Source organism: Pipistrellus kuhlii, unplaced genomic scaffold (assembly GCF_014108245.1).
Source record: "Pipistrellus kuhlii isolate mPipKuh1 unplaced genomic scaffold, mPipKuh1.p scaffold_m20_p_4, whole genome shotgun sequence".
NCBI classification, from domain to species: Eukaryota; Metazoa; Chordata; class Mammalia; order Chiroptera; family Vespertilionidae; genus Pipistrellus; species Pipistrellus kuhlii.
Genome location: NW_023425540.1, coordinates 59059080 through 59086633, shown reverse-complemented (window position 1 = coordinate 59086633; position 27554 = coordinate 59059080). Strand labels below are relative to the sequence as shown.

General features: G+C 44.6%; 1 protein-coding gene across 2 annotated transcripts in view; it reads left to right on the top strand.

Annotated features, from left to right (window-relative positions):
* The window catches only part of MCC (MCC regulator of WNT signaling pathway), a 338649-nt gene that overhangs the window by 254431 nt on the left and 56664 nt on the right, over positions 1–27554 (top strand). For both annotated transcript variants that reach the window (XM_036410932.2, XM_036410933.2), the window contains 2 exons: positions 10189–10331; positions 20092–20234. In XM_036410932.2, coding sequence (XP_036266825.1) covers positions 10189–10331; positions 20092–20234 — 286 coding nt within the window. The remainder of the gene's footprint in view (positions 1–10188; positions 10332–20091; positions 20235–27554) is intronic.

The window sequence follows — 27554 nt, the reverse complement described above, 5'->3', positions numbered from 1 at the left end:
TTGATTTTTCATTCTTCAAGGATGCTTATTATGTATGTGAGGTTTTCTTTGCCTGTGTTAAGTATCTGTCAAATCCTTTATATCTTTCTCTCTTTTTACTTTGTTCTTCCTATTCTCCACCTTCTCTTTCTCTTGGGGTATTATATATTGTTTATTCCCATGTGTGTTTCTCCTAGTTTAGTCTTTATTTCTGAAATGCATTTTTTCTTCTTTCTGTTTTTTCTGTGTTCTATTACCTTCTGAGTTTTTCTGATTTTGAATTATGTTCTTTTGTGTCTTGTGTAATTTTATTTCCTGAAAATCTCTTAACTTATTTTGAAATAGTAAGCTATTATATTGGGCTTTTTCTCCCTCTCATCTATTTTGTGGCATGCTTTCATGGTTTATAGGGATGTTATTCTGCTCTTTTTTTCCCCCTCTTCTTCTTTCTTATAACCTTTGTATGGAATTTGACCTCAGTACTTTTGTGTTTCATTTTTATATGAAAAAATAGCTTCCTTGAACTTTAAGGAGGCAGGATTTATTATGGCTTTTTTTTTTTTCTCTCTCTCTTAAGTTCATAGAGCTAAGTCTTCTGCTGTCATGTAATCTACAATGTGGCAGCCTGCTTTCTGATACTTCCTGGCTCTGTTCCCCTTACCTACTTCTACCTGGATCTGTTCTTTCCTTTGCCTCCGTTACCCCCATTCTGTTAGATTTTGACCCACTCCCTGCAATTTTTCCTTCTGGAGAGGAAACCTGGGATCAGTCTTGAAAGTTTGCAGAGGACAACTTGAAAGTTTAGCCCTTTCAGATCAACTGCTTTAGCCCCTGCAGATCTTTCTGTGGGTCCCTTACTCACTCACTCTAGGCTCAGGCAAAAGCTCCTCCTGGCTTTAGCCGCTATTCTCCTCTCAGTTTCCTGTGTATGCTGATTTGGTTATTTTGGGCTCTTCCAGTTCTCAGACTTCCATCTGCTTCTGCCCACACAGACATCACTCGGGTCTTGTGAATGGTGGTGTCTCTACCTGCTTGTGTTCTGTTGCTTAAGGGGGTACCTTGTTTCTAAGTGGTTGGTTGTGCTATGTAGGTGCTCTGTCAGTTTTGATGTGGGAATTTGGAGAGATTGAAAAACCAGGCTGCCACAGTCATCGGTCTATCTAGAATGACCTGTGGAAAGTTTTGAAACCTTCTGTCTCATAATCATAGGCTGTTGGAGTTGGGAGGAAAGACCCTTTGTACTTAAGATCATCTATGTCCACATTTGACAGGCTACTCAGAGAATTGACTTATTTACCCAAGGCAATGACTTGCTTAGACCAGAGCCAGTCAGGGCCACCAGTGTCCTTTTCTCACATGGAATGTTGTAACAGACAGAGATTTTCAGTTTTCACTTAGATAGAAACTTTACTTCAAATATTTTCCTTTTGATTATAAAAGTAATAAAAATGTTATAGAAAATCAACTGGAGAGAGAGAGCTCTCCAGTGGTGGGCTCTGGTGAATTAAAACTTCTTTATACTTTTATTTCATAAGGAGTTTTTTGAGAAAGGGGAAAATATAACAATGGTGTGAAGTGACTGTTTTCTACTGTACAACCCTGCAAAGTCAGCTGTTGTCAGTTGTTTTTCCAATGAGATTTATTTTTAAAAAGGAAAATAAATTATGAATGCTTTTAATTGGAAGCTGCCATGTCTTGGATTTTAAAAGGTGACCAGGAAGGTATTTCTGAAAATATAAGCCTAAAAAGACACAGCAGCTTGAGTAGAGGATGGTTAGAAGGCAATGGACAACTTTTCCTGGTCTGTGTCAAGGACTGATTCACCTCCCTTCTAACTTACCTGTGGTCAGGACATTCTTATGGAATAGTTTCCGATGGTTGGTTTTTCTCCTAATGACAGTAGTCACATCATAGTGCCACCAATTAACTTTTGCTTGTTTGCATTCTTACACTAAATATACTGAAAAACTACTCTCTGTTCCTTTCACTGGAGATGTGTTCCCAGTTCAGATACTAGGGCCCAGGAAAGAGAGCATGAAAAACAAAAACAAAAAAAAAAAACCCGCCAGATTTGCCAGACTCATATAAAGGTGAGATTTGTGCAAGAAAAAATAAGAACAACGAAATGACTGTGCCATGCTTTCTGTGCTATGTGCCTTGCTAAATGATTTGTGTTAGAATGAGGCTTTACCAGGTTTTGGAAGTACAGGTTCGTGTGTAAATGTATGCTCCAAGGCTTTAGTAAGTTTTACCAGCTCTCTAAATATTACAGAGCTATGATTAAACCGAAAATGTAAAATTTAAATCTTGAGTGTGTTCTTTTGAAATAATCAAAACAAGCTTTAGCATCTGTTGAGTAATTATTAATGGTGACACTGGAACTGGCTGAAGAAAAGGTTTAATCCATGATCATGGATTCAACCAGTCAGTAGAGTTTAGAGAGTAGTGATGAAAAAGGAAGAGAGCTGCATAAAGGAGCCCAGAACCAATATGATAAGGAAGACAAAGAGCACTTCTGTGTTAGTTTTCCACTGCTGTGTAATAAATTGTCACTTACTGGCCTAAAACAACACACATTTGTTGTCTCACAGTCTCTATGCTTTGGGAGCCCGGGCATGGTTTTGGTGGGTCCTCTGCAAGTTTCACTCAAGGTGTTGGGGAGAGCTGAATGCTCATCTGGAGGGTCGACTGGGGAGGAGTCTGCCTCCAAACTCATTCATTTCATTGGCAGAATTTGTTTCTTTGTGATTGTATAATTTGCGGTAGCTTGCTTCCTCAAAGTCAACAATGCTGAGAAAAATTCTAGAATAAGTCTGCTCACAAGACAGAGCCTTATATAATAAAATGCAATCATTGGAGTGACATCCCGTCACCTTTGAGCATTTTGTTAGCAGCAAGCCACAGGTCCTGCCCAGATTCAATGAGAGGGTATCACCAAAAGGTTGAATACAAGGAGACACAGACTAATTGGAGCATCTTAGAGTCTATTCATTGCAGCTTTCTGGGGGGTTTGATTCATCACATCACTATTAGCTTGTATCAACAGCGACAATTATCACATTTCTTTATCTCTATGCCGAACATTCCACATGTTTTATATGAACTCTCATAATGACCTCAGGCATAAATACTATTAAACATTCCCATTTTGCAAATGAGGAAATTGAGGTGTAGGGAATTTTAATATCTTGCCCAAGATTATGTATTCAAAAAGTATCAGGAGTCAGGACTTGAATCCAGTTTTCATGGGAACCCATAGCTGCATTAATCCTGTATTGTCTCTTAAGCTGCCCAGGTGGCCCTTAGCATCTAGAGGGGATCTGGAAGGGAATGGGGAATGGGGCACAGGATAATTTGTTTAAACATCCTTACCCTCCCAAATAAGACAGGTATACCGACAAGTGCATGCATTCTGGCCAACATACATACGTTAGTCCCATGGGGAGCAGCCTTGTGGGAAACTGGCAAAGATCATTCTTGTATATAGCACGGAATCAATCATGCTTTCAGCATATCTGATATTTATTTAGTACTGATCATTCCTTTAACTTATTGTATTTTTTTACCTACTGCAGAGGAGATATTTCAGACAACCTCCTTTGAATTTGTCAGTAGCAATAAGGAACACCTCTTTCTAAGCTCTTTGTGTTTGGAAAGCAAGTCTTTGGAGTTTTCTATTTCTTGACTTTTAGGAAAAATATATAAAACTGTTTCTGTTAAATGTAATGGAGAGAGTGTTTTCTGTCTCTTTTTTTTTATATGAGACATATACATGCATTCTCTTTGTCAGGATCCCCACCCCACCCCCCGTTCCACTCCTCTTTTGTTTATGCTCTTCCTTGGTTAACTGCTCCGGCTGTTTTGCTCATTGATGGTGTTTCAGTTCGAGCTGGGCCTCCGTTCAGTTGGCCTGGTTCCTCCCACCTTTCCCTCGGGAGAATCTGGGCAAGGACTGAAAATGGGGGTGAGCTGTTAGCTGTGATCAATCCGATGTGACCCTGAGAAAGTAGCATTACTTCTTAGCGTATTTTACAAGGAAGCGGTACTGACCCCCCCTCCAGAGCATGGTGGAGAGGGTTAACAGACTAATGATTAGTCTGCATTTTTCAAGAACCGAGCTCATAACGCTCTCAGGTTTGACAGCTGAGACTAATGTGATGATTAAAGATTTGTGGCCTCTGTGGAATAAGATAAAACCCAGTGAAGAACATTAACGAAACCATAAAGCTCCTTGGCATCACCACAATGCACAGGGTTTTTCCAACGAGGGCTCAGCTCTCAGGCCAGCCCGTCTCAAGGCTGACTCACTGCTCTCTCCCTGGTTGCACCCAGAGAAGCGATGAGCCTAAAGGGTTTTATTCTTGGTGGTTGTATAATTGCTTGTTGGTTGCTTATGTTTATGAAACATTTTGCATTTAGGCAATTTTATCAATTTGTGTGGCTAAACATGTATTTTTGTAGATTTTTATTTGCTTCATCATCATGATGGGAGAGCTGGAACCTAGAGAAAGGGCTTAGGGCATATGTACTGACTCCCAGTGACATACAGCAAAAGAAAATTTCATCATATCTAATCTTAGCCTTTTTGTTCTTTGCCTTTCAAATTGGAAGTCTGTAGTTGCAGGAGAAATCCACAATCCTGACAATACTGACCTCCAGAAACTCAATGGCAGGCAAGACGCTGCAGCCATGGACTCTCTGGCTTGGCTGTGCTATAGGATCGGTCAACAATGAAATATGGGCTGGTAGGAGGGAGAACCCTGGATGCCATTACCAATACCCCCCCCCCCCAAAAAAAAAAAAAGCAGTAATGTGTCATTTGAAATCATTTCTTAATTTTGTTCAGCTGAAATTGTATGGGACAGTTCCATATGGTTAGAAGAAAATAATCTCTCCCTTGTAAAATTTGCTAAAAGAAGCTGCCATTACTCCTTGTCAGGAAAGTTGTCACTGAATAATTGATTCAGGTGGGCAGCTGAGGCTGGAAACTGGAGGGACTTGGAGTTCCCCCATTTTATTACCTCCTCCCTTGTCTACTTTGCTGTTTGGGTGCTCCCAGGGATTTGAGAAGAGAACTGCTGGTTGTAAGCATAATGTCCACTATTTCCTGAGGTTCACCTGCAGCGATTCAGAGCAGGAAACAAGCTGGGATCCCTGTGCTGACACTTGAGATCTTCAGGCAGATTGTAAAGAAGAGGCAAGTTAGGGGGCTGAGAGGGAGTAGGGAGGAAAAGATTGTGGCTACAAAGCTTGAAGCTGCAACTGCTTAATGCCATCAACAGGAAGGAGAGCGGTTTTCACATGGTTTCTGCTTGTTACCATATATAATATGTATGTATGTATGTATGTATGTGTATATATATATATATATGTATGTGTGTGTGTATGTATGTATAATTTTTTTTAAGGCTAATATGCTGAGTGTCCTTCCCTCCATCCACGTAATGATGTCACGTAGCAACACCCGGCTTCCTCTCCCTAGCATTGACTAGCCTTCTTGCAGTTTCTTCAGCCCAGGAACACTTTACACTGTAACCAAATGTCTGTGAAGTGTTTTCCTGTGCCTCATCTCATTTAATCCTCACAGAAGTTCTGGAGAAGGAGACTCGGTGGAATTTTCTTTTCTTTTCATTACCCAGAAAACGGAGATTTAGAAAGTTTAGAAACTTGACCCAACTAAAAAGAAGTAAGAAATGGTGGACCTTGAAAATGACTTCAGGTTTTCTTACTGCGCAGAATATAGTCAAACACTGCTGCAGTTAAATATTTTACCCTTTGTTCTCCCTGTATGATCTACAACAATAATCTGCTTCCTGTTGATATTTACTGCTGTGGTGCTGACAATTACCTGGAAGAGAAGTTGGGGTGCTTCGCTGGGCTGGGAAAGGTTCAGCTAAATCAGAAAGCAGGACTAATTAAGCAAGTTTGTTCTAGATTTATAAAAGGCCAAGTTTACTCATGCATGGGCAATACATATAAAGATGTTGCAGGCACCAATTGCACATGTGTTTCCATCTGTCATTGTCGATCCTGAATTTGGTTGACACTTCTATTACAGAGAAATGGTGAGTAGCAATATTAAAATATTTCTTCTAATTAATTTCCTTTCAATGTGTATGAATTCATGCACTGGGCCACTAGTTATAAATAAATTGGCCACTTGACAGTCCATTTTCTTCTACAAAATAGTTGCATCATCAGAATATGCAGTACTAACAAACAACCCCACATTTTTAGTGGCTTAAAATACTGAAGGTGAGTTTCTTCTTGCTGGGAGCTCATTGGGTCTAAAGGGAGACTGTGTGATATTGCCCTGGTCCAGCCTCCCAAAGTGATGGGCCTCTAACATCTGGAACATGGCCAGGCAGCCATGGTCTGGGGAAGGGAATGGGGCAAATCCCACACCAGCTCTTAAAGGCTTTGAATAAAAAATGATTTATATTCACTAACACCTCATTGGTTAAAACAAGTCACATGGCCATATCAAGTTTCAAGGGAAGTGTAATCTGACTATGTGCACAGGTGGAGGTGAACCCATCTTGGTGAAGGCCCTGCTGGCTGTTACAGGGTTGCTGATACTTACACATTGTGCACCCCACACCCCACATAAGAAAATGCTGGATAGAAATGAGCACCATGTGAAAAGGATTGTGTTAATAGATTATGAAAGAATTGATTTTTTATTTTTATTTATTATTGACAATACTACAGGTATCTCTCACTTTCTCCCTTTGTGCCCCCCCTCTACCCAGCCCCCGTCCAACCCCAGGCCTTCCCCTTGCTGTTGTCTGTGTCCATGGGTTATGTATATATGTTCTTTGGTTAATCTCTCTATGGCCCCACCACCCCACACTGAGATCTGTTATTCTGTTCCGTGCACGGAATGGATGTCTCATCATCATTTTTTAAAAATGTCTATAACATACTTAAATTTCAACTTAAAAACCGTGCACATGTTAAGTGGTAATACCCTTTTTTCCTCTATAGCTGTCTTCATTGAATTATCTTCTTGAATGAGGCTTTACTGGGATCCCTGCCACAGGTGACCTTATGTGGAGTTGTGGTATCGCGCGTGACCTAGCCTCTGTCCTCGTCCAACCGAATACCCGCAATCCCAGGTTAAAGTGTTCTCACAGGTCTTGGAAACTCGTGGTGGTGAGAGGCCCCGATTAGTAACAGGACTAGAGGGTGATGACAGAATCAGGTCTCGCTTTACCAGGCCCATCCTGCCGGAGTGGGAGGTTGCCGGGGCAGGAAGGCACCCAGCGTGCACAGAGCGGCTTTGTCTGTCCCAGGTTCCGCCCCCTCGTCTCCTCCTCCTGCACTGAAGTGCCACATTCCTCGGGTTGGCTCCTGTGCAGTGTAAGGGGAGGCCTGACAAGGGTGTGTTGTTGGGCTCTTTGGCTCCTGCAGGTGATGACTTGTTTCTTCCCGTGCTTCTGCCCTCCCCTGCTCCCCGGCCTGGAAAGCCCAGGGGATTCTCACTGATGTTGAGATCAGCATTTCAAGTGCCTTTGGCCGTGTACAGTCAGTGTGCACAGAATGGGGAGGTTTTTAATGAGATACCTCTCGAGGGTGTTGATTTATACAGGTGAAACCTTAAATAAAGTCTTCTCAATCATTCATCCACATACAGGCCAGGAGTTTTAATAATGATTTCCCAGTATTCTCTTTTCATGGGGAAAGAAATCCTCAGGTACCATTCCACCATCTCTTCTACTCCCACCCTCACTTCGGTCCATGGCTTTATTGTCCAGTAGAGAAGGTGTGACCACCATTCCCTTTAGAGTAGATATCATAGTGACTCTCCCACCCCCCCCCCCGCCCCGCCCCAACCAGGGCACCTAGCACAGTATCTTAGATATCAATGGGAAATCAAAACATACCTGTTCATTTTAGAGGAAGCGTAGAATTGCAGAGGCTTTCTACCACTTTTAAACGCATAATTTTGGTAAACTATAGAAATGTAAAGGAGATATCTTTGCCATCAGCTAAGAAATGTCCCCCAATATAGTCTTGCTACTCCCAAATGAACCCCTTAGTTCTAAGTATACAATATAACTCTTTTTTATCCGTTTAGCTATAGGCACTTTTCCATCTGACTGAATCATCAGGCTTCCTGTTGTCTCTTGTTCATAATGACACCTTCCTGGCCGGCTTTGCAGTTAGAGCCAGGGGTAATGATGGCACAACGCCAGCTACATGCTCTTGTAGCCTGGTCATCACCCATCTGATCTCTCTGCAACCTGGGCAGCCCCATGTGGTCTTACCTTGGGGGCAGCTCCTAACAGTCAGCAGGGATGCCGAGAGTTGTCTTGGTGATTACCAATTGGTTATATGCTTTTTTCTAATATAAACACTTGCACCTCTCCATTTTTAAGTGGGTTTTATAATTTACTGTCTTCCTTAATGGCCTGTTCATCTGTAACAATGGTTTTCAACCTTTCTAATGCAATTCTTCATGTTGTGGTGACCCCCAACTATAAAATTGTTTTTGTTGCTACCTCATAACTGTAATTTTGCTACTGTTAATGAATTGTAATGTAAATATCTGTGTTTTCCGATGCCTTAGGCTCTATAGCAGCAGTTCTCAACCTGTGAGAACCTCTAGCAGGGTCGCCTGCTTAGGAAAGTATCACTCAGTGCTTCCACTTAGTTCCGAAGTGTTTGAGTTTGAATGGATGTTACTGGATGTTTCAGGCTGTCTCTAAGCACAAAAGTCATATCACAATTTCTCAGAGAGTAACTGTCTCACAAAAACCTGTAAGAAAGCATTCATCAACCTGGCTGCATCTGATCTTGTTTCTGGAACCCTGAGCAGCCCTCGGGATGTTTCCACATTAGTACTGATCAAGCCATTGTTCAGGGTCCTCTTCAGAGGTGTGGTCCTTGCCACGCTCTATACCAGTGTATACATCAGACTCCTGTGCTGAGCACCTGTGCTTCATTACTGGGATAGGCTTAGTGCAGTGTCCCACTTGTCTTTGAAGGCTTTTTATCCCTGTCCAAGGGCTTCTGCATCACACCATGGGGACCCCAGCAGGTTTAGGGAAGAGAGAGGACATTGAAGGCATGGATGAGAAGTCTTACCCTTGCCTGTCTGTCACCAGCCCCACAAGTGCAAAGCGGGCAAGTACCCATGGCTCTTGGCTTTTTGCTGAAAATGAAATAAAAATTCCTCTACTAGACAGGAAATTAATCAGGGCTGAACACAGTAGACAGGAACATAAGCTAGACTCCTTGTTCCATCCCTGACGAGTGTTTTATTATTGTGTAAATGAGATTAAATGCACAGTGACTGGTGTGGGGTTCTGAATAGGGACAGAAATGAAAGAGGTGAACAGATTCCTTAGGATTTAAACTCTGGCAACAAAAATGCTTTTTTATAGCATCTGCTGCCTCTTAGTTTATAAAATGCTGAGCAAGGGAAGCTCCTCAGCCTCTTTTGTCATTGTTTCTGCAAAGCATCCTTCAGGCCAGCCTGAAACACGGTGGTTTATTCATTCCATGACACTTCCTGGTCATCCTCGGTGACCCAGGCCGTGTGCCAGGTGCAGGGCTATTTCACAGAAACATCTAGTCCCTGCCTCCCAGGAGTTTCCACTCTGGCCTGCAGAGAACCAGCCAAATAAGAAATGGTGTCATATCACTCGGGATTCTTTGATTGAAAAGTCACTGAAACAGAACCCAACAGACTTCAGCAAAAAAGGAAGGAATGGGTAAACAGGAGCCTAAACAGCCATAAAGGAGCTTGGGAAGGAAGCTCTGGAGATATACGGACCAGGAGCGAAGGGACAGTCTCTTCAGGGCCCTCAGTCAGGTGAATCGACTTCTCGCACCCTCGGTCCATTCACTTAAGATTCAAATTCCCAAAGAAGGCATCCGAAGGACCCAGCTTGGGCCCCTTCCCCACTTCTTGGCTAAGGAAAAGAGGAGGCTTGGCTAGTCCTACGAGGGTTATGTGCGGTGGCAAAGGGATCTTCCCCCAAAGAGAGAATGGGTGGCAGAGAGGCCAGGACGCGGATGTTTACGTTGTAAAATTGCACTTCGCTGTGTCTCTCGGGATTGTTGGTCAGTGAGCAGGCATATGTTTTATCTTGGGCATGCTCGTTGTTGAAGCTGTGATGAATTGAGGCTACACAGCTTAGAATCACTAGCCTATAGGTATGTCAACTCATCGCCCTTTCTCTCTTGTTCTCGTGATTCCAGTGTGAGCAGTCCCACCTCCTGAGAGAGCATGAGGATGTCCAGGAGCGGACGACGCTGCGCTACGAGGAGCGCATCACGGAGCTGCACAGCGTCATCGCGGAGCTCAACAAGAAGATAGACCGTTTGCAGGGCACCGCCATCCGGTAGCAGCCTCCGCGCATGCTTTCTCCCTGCCCCTCTGCGCTGTAGCCTGGGTCTCGGAGTTGAAGTCACCCCTGTGAATTATGACTTCTACAGATGATACAGTAGTTTTCTCTTTGTTCCGTTAGCCACGCACTTTCCCCTTATTGTTCTGTTCCTCTTAAGGGTGATAGGCGGAATCCTCTGTTTATTGATAAGGGCGTGGAATCAGAAGTTGAGTGAGATGCTTATCACAAGTGCCACGTGGAACCCCTCTTCCTGAGAGACCAGTGTCCCTCGCACGCATTTTAGTCACCAAGTCTGCTCTCGGTCTGTAAACTGTGGGCCTCCGTGGGGATTTTGAGAGGTTTCGGGATGAGGCTTATCATGTAGGCTTCTAGGTGAGCTAATATTTTGAGCGTACCTCCAGTTGATTTACCAACACTGGCTTAACCTCTTGTAGACTCCTAAGGCGGAGACAGGATTTGATCCATCAGTAGTGAAAAAGTGGGGGCGTAATATGAAGGGACTGTTTCTTCCTTGCTTGTCGATCAACTGGTCCCTGCGTCTCCTGCACACAGCCCGTGTGCCCGCCCTGCTGTTCAAGGGAGAGGTTTGCTGTAAGTGATGTACTGAGCCAAGGATGAGAACTGTTGTTTTCCTGCCTGTGCCCAGGAAACAGCCCTGAAGAAAGCGAATGGTTGGCCCATATCTTTATGGAGAAAGAGAGCTTTGTTTGCTGAATGTTTGCACAAGCCTCATTTACAAGAGTTTTAGAGGCAGCTACTCTAAACTCTTCCCCTCAAAGTCCTGCATTAGAAGAAACTTGGGATGTATTTTGTTCCAACTCTTGGGAGTCGGAGTAATGACAGGGCTCCTTGATGAGGGCCCTGATGGGCCTGTGTTTCCTGGGCAAAATCCTGGAAAACTTGACACTGAACTGGAGCCACACAATAAATTTCATATTCCAATTTAGAACTCCAGACTTTTAAATTGTATCCTGGCCTTCGGAGTGATTGCAGGTTAGCAGTGCCTGAGCAGAGAGGAATTTTCAGCCCAGAGAAACGATTATAGCGGATTTAAAGGAGGCTGACAGAGTAAATTGGCAGATGTGTAATTCTCATTAAAACATGTTGCACTTTCAACACTTGAAGATGAAGGCAAATGGGCTCAGTGAGTTGTGAAAAAATGCATCCCACATCACCTGGATGTTTAAATTGAATATATAGTGGCCAAACTGTTCCATGTGAAAATACAGTTGAGCTTCTAGACCGTAAACATTTATGAGTGCCTCTTATTTGAAGGAAAATTGCATCTGTGCAGATGTCACATTAAACTCTGCCAGTTTTCATTATGTAAATGAGCTGACCCCTGCTTGCGGGGCCTCCCTGAAGGGCTGGGAGACACGCGGGCACGAGGGCCAGTAAGACAAGGCTCTTCTTGTCCTCTGAACTCCCGCGGCCAAGGCACCGCCCCAGCCCCCAGCACACCAGGAAATTGGTTCGCCCTCAGGTCCTGAGATTCTATGATAGGTTCAGTACAGTAGCAGCCAGACACTTGGACAAACGCTAACTTCCCTAGCATAGCCAGGGTCTAGAGATTTGATTATCATTATGGTCACGTACAGTGCTGACTTGCCTTCACTTCAGTCTGGGTCTGACTTAGGAATTTATTGGAAAAGCTGAAAATTATTAATAAGGGAATAGTTTATGTAAACTATGATATATCCACACTTAAGCAGTCAGAGTGGGGATTTACAAAGGTATATTATTAGTCAGCTCAGGCTGCTGTAACAAAATACTACAGATTGGGTGGCCTAACCAACTGTGGAATTTATTTCTTACCGTTCTGGAGTTTGGAAAGGACAAGATTAAGGTGCCAGCCACTTCAGTTCCCATTGAGGACTCTCTTCCTCATTTGGAAAAGGTGGCCTCACTGTGTCCTCACCTGGCAGGGAGAGGGCTGAAGCAAGGTCACTAGTCCATTGAGGCTTCCACCTCAGAACTTTATCAAACCTAATTATCTTCAAAAAATCCCACCTCCAAATACCATTACATTGAAGGTTAGGCTGCAACATATGAAGGGCAGGGGTGGCGGAGGGCACAATGCAGTCCATAGCAGAAGGTCAGGTGACAAGTACATTATGACCTGAATTCCTACCATGATAGACCTAACTGTACCATTTGGGAGATAAACATGTTTCAGTGCCCTAGAGATACAGTAAATGCTCCCGATAAGCAATAGTATTTGGTGCTGCTATTTTTCTTTTTTCTTTTCTTTTCTTTTCTTTTCTTTTTTGGTGTGGGGATGGGGGGTTGCAAATGGTGGAATGGCTCCTGTCATTTATGTACTCAGAAACCCACTTTTAAAAGTTATAGAAGTCTTAGTTCCCAAGGAAATTATGCCTCCATCAAAGACTATCACAGTGGTTCCATGGACTGCCACCAGGCCCTTGGCAATGAAGAGAGTTTCTGTACTGGATGGGGTGAGTGGTCCTAACTATCAAAAGGAAATTGGATTGTTGCTGTATCATGGGGCAGGGAGGACTATGTTTGGAGCCCAAGGGATTCTCTAGATCCGTGGTTGGCAAACTGCGGTTTGCAGGCCACATGCGGCTCTTTGGCCCCTTGAGTGGGGCCAAAATACCACGGCCTGGGTGAGTCTGTTTTGAAGAAGTGGCGTTAGAAGAAGTTTAAGTTTAAAAAATTTGGCTCTCAAAAGAAATTTTAATCGTTGTACTGTTGATATTTGGCTCTGTTGACTAATGAGTTTGCTGACCACTGCTTTAAGTTAACTCCTAGAAATTGCCCAGTGGTAAAAACTAGTATATTAGAACAACTTGCAAGAAGGAAGTTATAAATACCAACTTAGCCTCGTGACCAGTAACAAATAAGTTGGTGAAACCTATAGTTTAATAGTTAGGTTACATGATATTTAGATGAATTTAACATTGAACTAGAAGAGGAATGATCACTTAACAATGGATGCAATACCTGATGGGACTTTGGGTCTCCCATTTTGAATGAAGGATGGTTACAATCCCCAATTTGAATGAGGATTGGTGTCCATTGATATTGCAATTGTAAAATTTAAGTGTAAGGGAGTGTATCTGGTTGTCTTGTAACCAAAGAGAGTAGACTACCATGAACATTGTCTGGACCTGGTACAATTCCCACCTCCTTTCTCTGCACTCCCCAGAATCAGAGATTGGGTCCTGAGGACTACTTCCCAGACTCTCTTAATTACTAGGTCCTGAATACAGTTTCAGCTCTGCCAATGAGATGCACTTGGCATGGGTTTGGAAGGCAAAAAGGGAGGTGGAAGCCATTGTCCCTCAGGCCATGATGGTGGCAGCTGATATACAGGCTTTGGTGACATGAGGTCCTGCATTGACTGGTCAGACCTGCTCTGGGCAGGTGTGAAAGCAGCAGCAGTTTCCTGACCTTAGAGAGTACCACAGCTATGATGGCAAACCTGGCAGCGCCTGGTGGCCCCCGTCCACCCTTCCCTTCTCCAGCCCTGCCCTGGTTTTGCTAGCACAGAACTGCCTAAGTCAAATCCTTTCTACTTGAAACATCCAATGTTGTTTGTATTCCTAGCTGAACCTTGCTCAATACTTCCTACTCCCATCTCCAGGAATAAACAATGACATTAGGTATATGTGGCCTTCTAAAGGAATTTAATTTGTGAATGTTTTAAACAAATCGGGTCATATAGCACACACTGTTTTGTAATATGTTCTTTTTCACTTAACGGTATATCATGAGTAGATTTTATAAATGCTCATCTGACTTATATCCTAGTAATGGGAAGAGGGGAAGGGAAAAATACATCAGTAGCTCACTTTGGATCTGGGGAAGGAGGTGTCAAAGCAAATTAAACATGAGATATCTTGTTTCCTAAGATTATTTTCTTTTTCCAAAAGCTACTCATAAGAGCATCAACCTTTCACTAGCAACTCTCATGAGCAGCCATGTTTTCTGCTGCATTCCCCACATGCTCACCAGCCCTCTGCTGTCTGGCTTCTGATCCTCACGGTTTGCCGAAACTCCTGTAGCTATGGACTGAATTGTGTCCCCGCCAAAATTCATATATTACAGTCCTAACCCTTTATGTGATGGTATTTAGAGATGGGTCCTTTGGGAGATAATTCAGTTTAGATGAGGTCATGAGGATGGGGCCTACTTGTTGGGATATTGAGCAACATTATAAGACGAGACACTAGAGAACACAAACTCACCCTCACTTCATCCCTCCCTTCCTTCAACCCCACCCCTTCCTGCCATGTGTAGACACAATGAGAAGACAGCCACCTGCAAGCCAGGAAGAGAGCCCTGACCAGAAACTGGCCATGCTGGCACTTTGGCTTGGACTTCTAGTCTCTAGAAATCTAAGAAAATTAATTCCTGTTGTTTGAGCTAGCCAGCCTATGGTATTTTGTTACAGTAACCTGAGCTAAGACACTTAAAAAAAAAAAAAAAATCACCGGTGATTTCTTAACGGAAAAAAACCATGACTTTTGCTTGTTACTGATCCTTTTCTGCAGCATTTGACCTTAAATCTTCTTTCCTTCCTGGTGTGTTCTTTCTGGAAGCTCTAGGACCCTATAGGTCTTGGGTCTTCTCTTCTGTTCCTGAGATCCATCCTCAACCTTGGCTCTTACCCTGGGCTCTGTCCCTCACCCCTTTCATCCTGAATGACCGTAAGCCAGAGAGCACTGACCCATCCTATCTGTATCACCTGGCATTGGCACTTAACCATTCTGCTTCCTTGTCCGCAAAACGTTCCTCATTTGGGGAATGAAATACTACCCAAAGTTTCCCTCTCTAACATAATTCCATCTCTGAGATCTCAGGCCTGTATTATGAACCTGGCCTTCCTTCTGATCTTTCAATCCATACATTGACCTGTGTACCGTGTCTGTCTGTCTAGCTTCACATTTCTCCATCTTGAACAGTGTAAACAAAGCCTCTTTATCTCCCAGCAAAACATATTGTTTTGATTAATTTCTGGGCTAACAAGTAAAATATACTGAAATAACAATCCAGAAAAATAAGATAGATTTCTCTCTCTCTGTCTTCCTGGGTGGTTGACATACATATTTAGAAGTTCTTGAATATCGATCCTATGTCAGATCTTGTTAAAACTGGTATTTGTTGATGGCAAGGATGGCCAGCCTTTCAAAATCTCATTTGTTCAGTTATTAACTAAAGGATCCAAAGATGAGTCTGAGCCTTCTCTGTGCTGTATTAAAACATTAGAAGAGGTAGAATTAAAGAATCAAGACTTCACTTATTTCCTGATTTAGATCCTTATTAGAGAACAGAAAGGATTACATTTTCTCCTTATATTGAAAAATCTTTGTTCTTTAAAAGAATGATGGGCAATTCAGGGCAGTACACTTTTAATTGTAAAAAAAAAAAAACACACACACACACACACACAAAAAAATCCAGAATGTGGTTAGGAAGGACATAGGTGACTGACAGTTGCCAAGACAGGCAGATGTCCATATGGGTCTTGTTCAGAATTACTCGAAGCGACAAGGCATGAATGCACTCCCCCAGATTAAATAGATATGGACTTTGCTAATGAAGTAATATTTTTATCAAATGCTGCTGAGTCCACAGTACTTTAGCTTGAGGTCTGGAAAGCATGATAAGAATTGTACTTTCATTGACTTTTTCCCCTTTTCTGATTAGATCATTTTACCCCTGGCCATTAAAGAGAAGGAATCTTTAAAAATAACTGCAACAGCCTTGGCTAAATAGCTTAGTTGGTTAGAAGAGCATCATCCTGTTGTGTCAAGGTTGCAGGGTCGATCCCTGGTCAGAGCACATATAGGAGTCTTCTAATGAGTGTAGGGTGAGTGGAGCAACAAGTTAGTGTTTCTCTGTGTGTGTGTATCTCTCTCTCACAAATCAATTTTTTAAATTATTTTTAAATAATTACAACAAAAATTTTTTTTTTTCTTTAGGCTCCCATACTCGAGTATTGTTGTGTTGATACTACATTTAGGAGTTAGGCTGTTATACTCACTAATAGCATCATCTTGGGTAAGTTGCTTAGCCTCTTAAAGCCTCGGCTATCTTTTTTCTAAAACAAAGGTATTGTTTTAGAAAGATGGTCTTAGAAAGATAGACCAAAGATGGTCTCTAAGATCCCTTCCAGTTGGCCAGCCTGTGACATTTCTGCCACGGCAAGCTACCCAGGTGTGTGTGCAATCTAATGCCTGCCTCCTTAGAAGCGTTTTTCCCTTCGTTGTTTAAGCTAGTAGCAAGCACCAATTACTGTAACTCTAAATAGAAAAGCCGGGAAGCACTTCACAAGTGCTTGTAAACAGTGAATTAAATAATGTACATTTCGAATCCTGTGAAATGATCCTTTGTTCCTGAGAACTTTGCAATTCCATAATTATGAAACTACCACAATAGTGTGTAATTATAAACATTGATCAGTTTATCAAGCTTCATCGCCACACTAACAGTTGGTGTTCTTTGGGGAGGCACTTTTCCCCCAAGGAAGTAAGTTATCCCTCGCCAAGAGTTACTATATCCGCAACAGAAGTAAACAAACAATCAAGTCCCTTTGAGATGCTGATGCTGTGTCAGCAGCTAAACGTCTTTACTGGCTTGGTGACTCACTGCTGCACAAAACAGCCCTGAAAACACACCTCATATTTTTGCCTTTGTTAAGCTGCCTTGGGCTGCTGGAGTGTACTTGGCTTCCTGTTCTGTTGCTCTTGATGGATCAACTCCCCTCAATAACAAAAGGGAGGAAAAACCCCTAGCCTCAGTCTCCTACAGATGCTGCAACCCCAAATTGACTGTCACTTCCCTGCCCCGGCCTCCAGCCTTTTTTCAGGAGCGATGCCCATGACGATGTTTAGGTCAGAATAGGCAACTCATGATTTTTTCTACCAAAGTCAGTGGGAGAAACAACCACGTTGCACCCTTTCTGATGTTTAGGCTTGGTTTAACCTTCCTATACTGCATTCTCTGTGATACAGAACACTGTCTGCTCTTCTCACAGGGCAACCTTTTTTGTACTGTGAGATGCATTATAATTACTACTAGAGGCCCAGTGCACAAAATTCATGCACACATAGGTTCCCTAGGCCTGGCCAGCGATCAGGGCTGATCAGGGCCTTCCCGCTGCTGGCCAGGGCTTTTCTTCCTTCTGCGCCGCCCCCTGGTGGTCAGCACACATCATAGCGAGCGATTGAACTCCCGATCTCCCCATTGAACCTCTGAGGGGACACTTTGCATATTAGCCTTTAATATATAGAGCTAAGGAAGAACCCTTCATGCTCAGACCCCCCCTGTGGGATCAAGAATACAGACCTTCGACGCTTCCCTCTGCTTATGTTATCTGTTCCAGGCAAAATCTTGGCAATGTTTACTGGGAACCTGAATCCCTAGGCCTCACACATTTTGTCTTTATCTCTACCATCTAACCCTGATTATTTGACACCTTCACTACAATAAATTTTTTTTTTTTTTAAACAAGTGGCCTGAGTGAACCACCCCCGCCAGCCTCATGTTTCCACCCTGCACTCCATTTTGGTTTCAGCTACACCAAACCACTTACTCCTCTCCAAGCCTCCACGTATTCACCTTCACACCCCTGCCCTGTGCACTCCTTTATAAAGTTCATCCTAATAATCTCTAGAAGTAATTCCTTACAAAGCAGAAGATTTGGCAGGCGCTACATGTTTTGGAACCTGCCAAGCAAGGATGGTTTAAGGTGGCTTTTAAAGACTTTGCATGTGCCATTTATACCACAGATCAGCAGCAGCATTTACCTGGCTTTCTTAGCTATAAAACAGTCTCAGCCAAGCTGATTACATTGGACATGCAACAAAGATAATTTATTCATCATACACAAAATCTCCTGCTAATGGAAATCGGAATTTTAAGTGCTAATTGAAAGGAGAGCTAAGCCCTGGCCAGTGTGGCACAGTTGGGTGGACATCGTCCTATGCACCAAAGGGCTGGTTTGATTCCCAGTCTGGACACATGCCCAGGTTGTGGCCAGGAGGGGGGTGGAGGAAGGGGAAGGGCGAGGATATATGGGAGGCAGCTCATAAATGTTTTATTCTCACATTGAGCGTGCTCGCTCGCTCTTGCTCTCTCTCGCTCTCTTCCTCTCTCTCTTTCTCTCTTCTCTCTTTCTTCTCTCTCTTCCCTTCTCTCTCTCTCTTCCTCCCCCCCCCTTTCTGTTTCTCTAAAACAAAACAAACAAAACAAAAAAACAGTTTAAAAAAGAAAAGAAAGCTCATATATCAGGACACAATTATCAACTCATCAAACTTAAGAGTACTTTTTAATTGTTGTATTCCTAATTATTGTTAGTTTTGCAGGTGTCTAGTAATTAATTTAGTCATAGAGCATTAACCTATTTCTTTTTGCCTTCACTACACCCATTCTACTTCATATTTTGCACATTGGGGGGGGGGGGGCGCTTATATCTGTTTAACGTTAATCTAGATTCGGGTGGCTTTTATTAAGACTACCATAGGAGCAGGGGCTCAGCTGAAGTCCTTCCCTGGGAGGATGTGATTTGTTGAAAGAACGAAGAAATCTGAAAAAGATCTTCATGTTTCTTTAATTTTTATTAATTTTTAGATTTGTCTCCCAGCTTAAAAAGGCAGTTTCCTCTTCTCCAAGTTCCAGATTACCACTGACCATCTTGGTCTGCCCCAAACTCAGGACTGTAGACTTTCTGTGCATATGAATGCGCGCGTGCGCGCGAACACACACACGTCACAAACTTTAAATGCATGTCAGCCTGAGACACCTGTGGCCTTTCCAACGTCGTAATTAAATCCACTGACAATTTTCTCTTCTAGCTCACTTGCAAAATATTCAATAAATGCTTCAAAGAGAGTTAACCTTGCTCTCTCCATATCTGTGTCCAGTGTGTATACAGTGATGAGGGTGGTGTGGAGAGGAAATATGGGTGTGCCTTGAAATATATACAACTTTAAGTTTTCTCAGCTTGCTCATAATTAATTCAGAAACCAAAGGTCGAGGGATCCATGAAGGGCTGGGAAGGGGTGGATATTCTTGTGCTAATGAAACATAGCTGCATGTAAATATTGTCTTCCGGTTAGCAAAGGGAAGGAAATAGACCATTGAGTGGAATTCTCTCACTCATTGTTTCCACTATTCTCCCCACTCCTTCCTCTTTTCCTAAGCTCTAACTCTATCTACTTTCTTTGGGGAAATTAAGAGTGGCATTTTTTTAGACATGCCCCTCAAAGCATTCATTTTGTTCTGCATGGATGAGGTGCTGGCTTTCTAGTAGCTCTGGCCCCAGTACCTCTTCATGTCCTTTTCCAGGAAGGAGGCCTGCCATTGGGACCCTCCAGGCAACAGAACACTGTTTCTGTCCACCAGAGTCTTAATTATTTTGTTCACTGTAGCATCAGCGCTGGTTCTTTTTCACCTTGGAATATGAGGGGAGGAAGAAATCTAATTTCTTCAGGAAATCTTTGAAGGGGAAAAGTTTCTAGTAGGCTGATGGATGGATCTCTTAGCTCTATGGGTGTGTATGTGGACACGGCAACCTTTCAGTTTCATAGACCGACCATAGATGGGACCATCTATTTGGCCTGAAGAAACCCTGTTCCAAGAGGCGCCCAGGGGAAGGGGGATTATGGGAGATGATATCTATCTCTTTTCTCTCTGAATGTCTTTTTTTCTTGTCCTTAAAGGGCATATTCTCTAGGAATTTGCCTCATACCCCTGTAAGTGGAGGCCAACTCTCCTTTTTTCTCAGGGAGGAAGATGAGTACTCAGAACTTCGATCAGAACTCAGCCAGAGTCAACAAGAGGTCAACGAGGACTCTCGGAGCATGGACCAAGACCAGACCTCTGTCTCCATCCCTGAGAACCAGTCCACCATGGTCACTGCCGACATGGGTGAGTCTGCCTGCCACAAAGCCAGAGCCTGGTTTCTATAATAGGGATTTATAGGAATGTGAGGCAGCCTGGCGTAAAATTTAATTATGTTAATTAAGGAGTTTGGTGAGTAGATGAAGGCACATCCATTTGAGTCCCTTACCTACTACTGTGTTGGCCAAAATGGAACCAAAGAGTTGAATTCACTTTCTGCCCTGATGTTTGTGATTCATACATATGTCACCTCTATTTGAAAATCCTGGCAGGAGAAAACCAGTTATAATGGCTGCTGGAGTGCTCCAAGTTGCAATAACAATCAGAATTAGGATAGAAGGAATGGAAAGGCTAGAATGGGTGGTGACACATTACAGTGGAAGAACCAAAAGCAACTGTTGGGTAAGGAGGATCCAAAATGGCTCTAAGATGTTGATCCTGAGTGACTCAGAGATGATCATATTCCTCAGAAAGAAGTTTGATTGAGAAATCGTTGGGAAATAGATATATTATGTTTGAGGTTGCAGAGAAATGTTCATGTGGAAATATATGGTCCTGTGTGTTCGTATGATGTGTTTTTAAACTGCAGGTCATGACCCATTAGTGGGTTCTGGAATTATATGAAAAATAAAATATTTTTAAATGAAATAAAATGGGGAGGGGGGGATAGAATGACAGTATTGTTTCATGAAAATTATGTGTCACCTGTGTATATGTAGTAAGTTGCCCTATGAAATGTTCCAAATGTTGGTTGCAATCAAAATGTTGCAAAACCACTGGACTACTTGGGAGATGCCTAACTGGCTCTTTGGAGAGATTGCGGTTGAGGATAAAGGCTTTGAAGCTATGAAGTAAGCATATCCCTTTGGTCAAAGGGGTGGAGAGTCAAAATAGGGAGGAGAGCCCCATCTTAGGAAATGTTCACACGTAGGGGAGAGATGGGAGAAGAACCAAGAAAAGGAGGAGTAAGTGTGCTGCAGTGTTCATAGAACTTAAACTTTCATTGGAGACACTTGAATCAAATATTACACATTTATGTTTTATTACGAAACATATATAAGAACTACAACATTAAAGAACTTGGTACCATGAGAATGTATCAAAGGAATTGGGTTAAGTTTAGGGTTTTCAGGATAGCTTCATTTGAATGAGATCTGGAAGATAAGTAGATAAAAGAGAAGATGGCATTCAGGGGGCAGGGACAGATGCTTTCTAGGAGGTGAAAAAAGGATTTTCATGTGTGAAGGGCACAGAGGTGTGAGATGGAGGCTGGAGAGGCCGGCAGGAGCCAGATCATGCAAGATTTTGTAGACTGTGTTAGAGTTTGATCTTTCTTCAAAGATCCACAAAAACCAATGGAAAGATTTTAATCATGGGAGGGAGGGGAAAAGAAGACCAGATTTGCATTTTGAGTGTGTCATTCTGAACTAAGGAGAAAGAATCAGTGGATCAAGAGTGAATTGGGGCAGAAGCTGGTTTGGCTCAGTGGATAGAGCATCGGCCTGAGGACTCAAGGGCCCCAGGTTCGATTCCGGTCAAGGGAATGTACCTTGGTTGCGGGCACATCCCCAGTAGGGGGTGTGCAGAAGACAGCTGATCGATGTTTCTCTCTCATCAATGTTTCTAACTATCTCCCTTCCTCTCTGTAAAGAATCAATTAAATATACTTTTTAAAAAAAAGTGAATTGGGGAGGCCAACTGGGAAGCCATTGAAAAAGTGTAAGTGGGCAAAATTGTTGCTAGGATTTCGGGTGGTGGCATGTGAGATGTAAAAAAGCAGACTGGTATAGAAAGGGTATAAAATGGCACGATCTGGCTGAAGGATTGGGAATGGAGGGTGAAGGCAGTATGTAGGTGGCGATGTACCATGCATACGTGTCTGGATTAAGCAGTGGATGAACAGTGGGGTCAGTCACCAATACAAGAGCATAGAAGGAAGGACCAGGTGCCGAAACCGGTTTGGCTCAATGGTAGAGCGTCGGTCTGTGGACTGAAAGGTCCCAGGTTCGATTCTGGTCAGGGGCATGTACATTGGTTGCGGGCACATCCCCAGTAGGGGGTGTGCAAGAGGCAGCTGGTCGATGTTTCTCTCTCATCGACGTTTCTAGCTCTCTAGCTCTCTCCCTTCCTCTCTGTAAAAAATCAATAGAATATATTTTTTTTTTAATCTTTATTAAAAAAAGAAGAAAGGACCAGGTGGTTTTGCTTTCAATTTTGTCTTGTTTTGTTTGGGGGCAGGGTAGGGTGATTAGAGATCATGTGTTTTGGTTGGACATAAATTGAAGGCGTCTGGAGATAATCTGGGTGGAGATGTTTGTGAAGGCAGTAGGCAGTGATATACATAAGCCGGGAGGAGAGGTGTGGGCTAAAGAAAGCAGCTAGGAGGCATCCGGCTGTTTACAGACATCACTGAGGCAATGGAACTCTATGCGAGGAGTGAAGAGTAAGAGTGCCTGCAGACAGCATTGGGGGCCCCAAGCTGAGCTCATTGGCAGGGACGGGCTCTCCTCATTTTGGTCTGGGTTTAATTGCACATCCTTCAAAAGCATCTCATGAGCAAGTCCCTGTGCTGACGCTGTCCCCATCTGATCCCCATATCACATTGCAATGTTAAATAATATATTTGTATTTCTTTGCTTGACTGACTCTCCCACTAATCTCCACTGGGCAGAAGCATGTTTGTTTTATCTACTCGAGTCTCTCCAGAGCCCCACCACAGGGCCTGGCACTTCGTATGTGTTCAGAGATACTTCTTTAAGTGAATGACTGAAGCAGCCAACCAAGTACCACGCAGTCAGTCAAGCAAGCTATGTGAAGGCAATGAGGAGCGTGGTGTCCGGAAGCCAGTGGGACAGAGAAGGCTCAGTAAGGAAGAAGGGGTCAGCAGGCTGGGTTGCTGCTACAGCCAAATGAGACCAATTGAGCTACATCAGGGTCACTGAGAGCTGATCCCAGCTGAGCCAGGCAGAAATGAGGAGCTGGGACACCTCTTCAGATCTGGGGTCTTGGCTTCAGGCCTAAACTGTCTCCTTCAAACCTAACCCAGACCCTGGCCCCTCCCATGGGCCTAAGTCCTCCATGCTAAGTTATACCAGCTCATAACCTCTAAACCCTAGAGGCCCCCCACTCTGGACTCTGTCTTCCAGCCTTAGGCAGACAGACAAGTGCAAGCAGCCAAAAAGCTCCCAATTACTATGGAAGTCCCTGCATTCTGTGATTTTATTCTATGAAATAAAATGAATGGCCCATTCCAACAAAGCGTCTTAATTAAATGAGGTTGGGAAATGGAGGAAGAAAGCCACTTACAGGGGCTGGGCATCTGTACCATGGGCCTCCTCAGGGTCCTGACATGAGAGAGCATCTGTCCCTCCTTCCCCTCATTAAAAAAAAAAAATACACTGATTGGCCAGATTACTATGATCTCTGAACACTTAATAATCTGGCCACTCAGTGTATATCCTATATATTAAAAGGCTAATATGCAAATTGTCCTCTCAACCAGGAGTTCAACCAGCAGGCAGGCTGGCCAACCACCTATGTCCCCTCCCCCTGGCACGAACCCCCACCCATGCACGAACTCATGCACCAGGCCAGATTATTATGTGTTCAGAGATCATCATAATCTGGCCACTCAGCGTATATGTTCATTACGGCTGAACCTTGTCTGCCCAGTGCCTGTATACGTTCTCTGTCCACAACAGGAGGCATTTATTCATTCAGGAAGTCACGGGGAACTGCTAGGGGCTGGGGATATAAGACAGACCCTGCCATCAGGTGGCTGTACTCCCATGCTCCAATTCCTCACATCCAGAGTGACATCCTGACTTCTTACCATGACCTACAGGCCCCCCGAACCTGGGCGTCCCCAGGCTCTCTCATGAGGGGAGGGAGGGACAGACCCTGAGAAGTCCCATCGTAACGACACCCAGCCCGTGTAAGTGCCTTTATTCTCCATTTCCCAGCCTTATTTGAGTAAGAAACTTGGTTGGAGTGGGTCACTTATTCAAATTTCAAACCTCATCTTTCCCAGTATCCCTGTTTTTCTTTTAGCCTCTGACCTCACTGGCCTTCCTCACTGACCCTCAGTCCTGACCAGCCTCCCTCGCTCGGTGCTGCCTGGTGATGTCGCGTGTCTGCATTGATTTCGTTCCCTATCACCAGCCTTTATCACAGTCTCTCCTGCTGGACTGCAGCTCCCTGAGGGCAGCTGTCCTGTTCACCAACATAACAGTGCCTGCACACAGTAGGCAGCCACGGATTGGAGTAGCAGTGAATGCCATCTTGGAGCTCAGGATTCTTTGTGGATGTAGACAGGAAAACAGGGAATGGCCAGCAGTGGGGTCAGAACCACAGCAGAGGGCGAAGAGGCCCCCGGTGACTCCCTGGGATGGGAGCATTGGAAAGCGAGTCGCCCTTAATGTACATTCAAACTGAGTGAAGTAGGGGCAACGCAAGCGAGGAGCAGGAGGCAGAGGAGAGGGCAGCGGGCACAGGGCCCACACCTGCCGGGTCCCTGCGGAGGGAAGGCCCTGGGGACGGCAGGGAGGCTCGTTAAGGCTGCAGCAGAGCACAGTGCCTGCGTGTTCCTCGGAGCTGGACGCCTGCCTCCTCTTACTCCTCTGCCATTTTCCAGTTAAATTGCTTCGGTTAGGGAAAAAGCTTCCATATATAAACACCATTATAGGAAATCATTAAAAAGCAGCCATTTCATTATGGTTGCTATATCTGCAAACATGCATTAGCAGCCCGGAGGTTTCCTTGAGCTGGATTTTATATGCAGTTTGCCTTGGTATCTGTGCTGATCTCCATTTAAGAGTAAGTCAAACCTGTACCCATCACTGAAAAGGCACTTTTCTTTTGTTGTTTTAAACCACACCCATCGGAGCTAAGGATGCCTTTTCAGTAAGCTGGCACCTAAGCACTGCCCTGAGGACCTGGGGGCAGCAGGATGGGGGTGCAGAGGGGTGTAAGCCAGCAATTTGGAAAGTGTTTGACTTCCCTGAGCAGTCATGGTAAGGCCACAGCGCATCTTAAAAATACATCACGTTACCTCAATTCAAACCTGGGTGCACAGTTATTTGGAAAATGAAGGTAATTAAAAGGACAAAAACAAAGGTAGGAACTGCTGGGGATTTTTATTTTCTTAATCTGACCAGGAGTGCTCATTAGAAGAGGTTGGCTGTAACAGCTAATGTCCTTTGCTTACGCACGCTGTGCCAAGCGTTTGCATGCATCCTCAGACGTGAAGGAGGCCTTGGGACTCTCCCGACCCGTAAAGTCGGGAAGACAGAGTGCAGAGGGGTAAGCCACCCACCCACGGCCATCCAGCTCAGCCGCTGTTGCTGCTGTGTTTTTGCAGATGGCTCTGCTGTGACACGCCTCTGCTTACACAGCGGGCCGTGCCCGTGGCTGGTGCGCTGGGCCTGCTGCAGCCCTTTGAGGTCTGGTGCTGAGGGGGGTGTAGGGAGCAGCTGTGGGATCACAGCACCTGGCTAATCGCAGGCTGTTTGTTGTCGATCGAGGTTTTGCAGATCTCCATCGTAGAAACGACACTCTTACACCAAGCGCACCGGGGTGTCTCAACAGAGCAGAGCACAGATGTGCACACGTGGCTCATGGCGTCATGTGTGTTTGCACGTGTGTGGTGTCCTCTCTAGCAGGCTGTTTTCCCAACTCTGTCCGTAGGACAGCCGAGCTGGCCAGGAGCCGTTGTTTGTAAAACTAACAAAACCCCTGATCCGGGGGTCTTAGCGCACAGCCCGGGATGGATTCTGCTCCCCTGTTTTGAGATCTCCACTGGGTATAGGTGAGAAATGACTTTTCTGGGCTCTGGCAGTGCTGAACTCTTCATGCCCGTAGGGAGGAAAGGAAGCTTGCTTGCTGGTGTGATCGTTCAGATAGAGATTTCCTCCTTATGAGTAGTTTTTGGAGGACAACCAAGGAAGAATTTACACATGAAACCTGGCTCTTTGGCACGGCTCTGACTGTGAAATATGTTTAACGTTAAAGCCAGATTTTTCCTGGCTCTAATGGCGATGAGGCTTAATGGCTTCGGGGGGGAAAAATGTTCCAAAGTGTCAAGCAGCCACTCCCAGTGGGGAGAAGGGAAAGATGGCCCTGCCTTCCCCCAAGCACGCCTCCTGCAGCCCCGAGAGCGCGGTCAGGAAGGCAAGGCGCCCGCCATCCGGAGAAAACGCGGCCCTCGTTAGAGCAGGCTGGCAAGGGGGTCGGCCATCCCCCAGCAACCAGTTTTTAAATGAGAATCGGATTGTCTGTGATCTGATTCTGGAACTTTGAGGAACCGGTTCACAGCTTGCAAAGGTGAGATGGACTGAGAATCACACCCCGGCCGGGCCCTCTGTCGCCTGTTTTCTCTTCCCTTTACTGTGACGGTTTGTCTCTCTACAGCACTAAACTTGGTCTTAAGTATGGTGAAGGCGTAAGAAAGATAACTTAGCATCAACTGTTGGAAAACTCTCCTACAGCCAAAAGAACCCCTGTGGCCGGCTACGTCTTCAGACCCCTGGCTCTAAGCTGCCCCAGTGCCCCCCCCCCCCCCCCCCCGAATTCTCAGCCCCACCCGCCACCCCAGCCTCTGGCGTGTAAAAGTCCTGGCAGTGGCTTCTGCAGGGCAAGGCTCCAACGACACATGCAGCTTAGTTCCTCCCGGGGGCCCGCAGGGCCGGTCCCCCCTGGCACCGCTCACCGGAGGCTCTCCGGGGCTTCCTCCCGGGGATCTGCGCCTGGCCCGGTGAGGCCGCCTGTGCGTGGTCACGGGGCCGAGCTGCTGAGGAGCCCGCCTCAGGTCTTTCCAGAGCTTCCCGGGAGCGTGACGCAACTCGAGGGCAGGAAAGGTCATTGCTCCGCTCCACCTCGTGTCTCTGTGGACTGTCGCCCTCGAATTCAACCGTTCAGGAACGCTCCGTCCCTACAAGAGGCCTGGGGGGTAAGAGACATGGAAAGACGTTTGTTCAAAATGAGCTCCCAGAACATCATGCTGAGTGAAATAAGCCAGTCAATGAAAGAGAAACACCACATGACCTCACTCATTTGTGGATAATAAAGATCATTATAAACTGATGAACCAAAAGATAGATACAGAGACAGTAAAGCAACAAGCAGATTGTCAAATTTCAGCGCGGAGGGGAGGAGGATCTGGGGGAGATAATAGATCAACTGAAGGACTTGTATACATGCATATAAGTACAACCAATGGACATAAAGCTCTGGGGAGGGAGGGGATGTGTGGGAGGGAGGGAGAGGGAAAAATCAATAAAATATGTAAAAATAAATTAATTAAATAAAAAAAAAATGAGCTCCCATCACCGGCATTCACGGCCTCCTTTT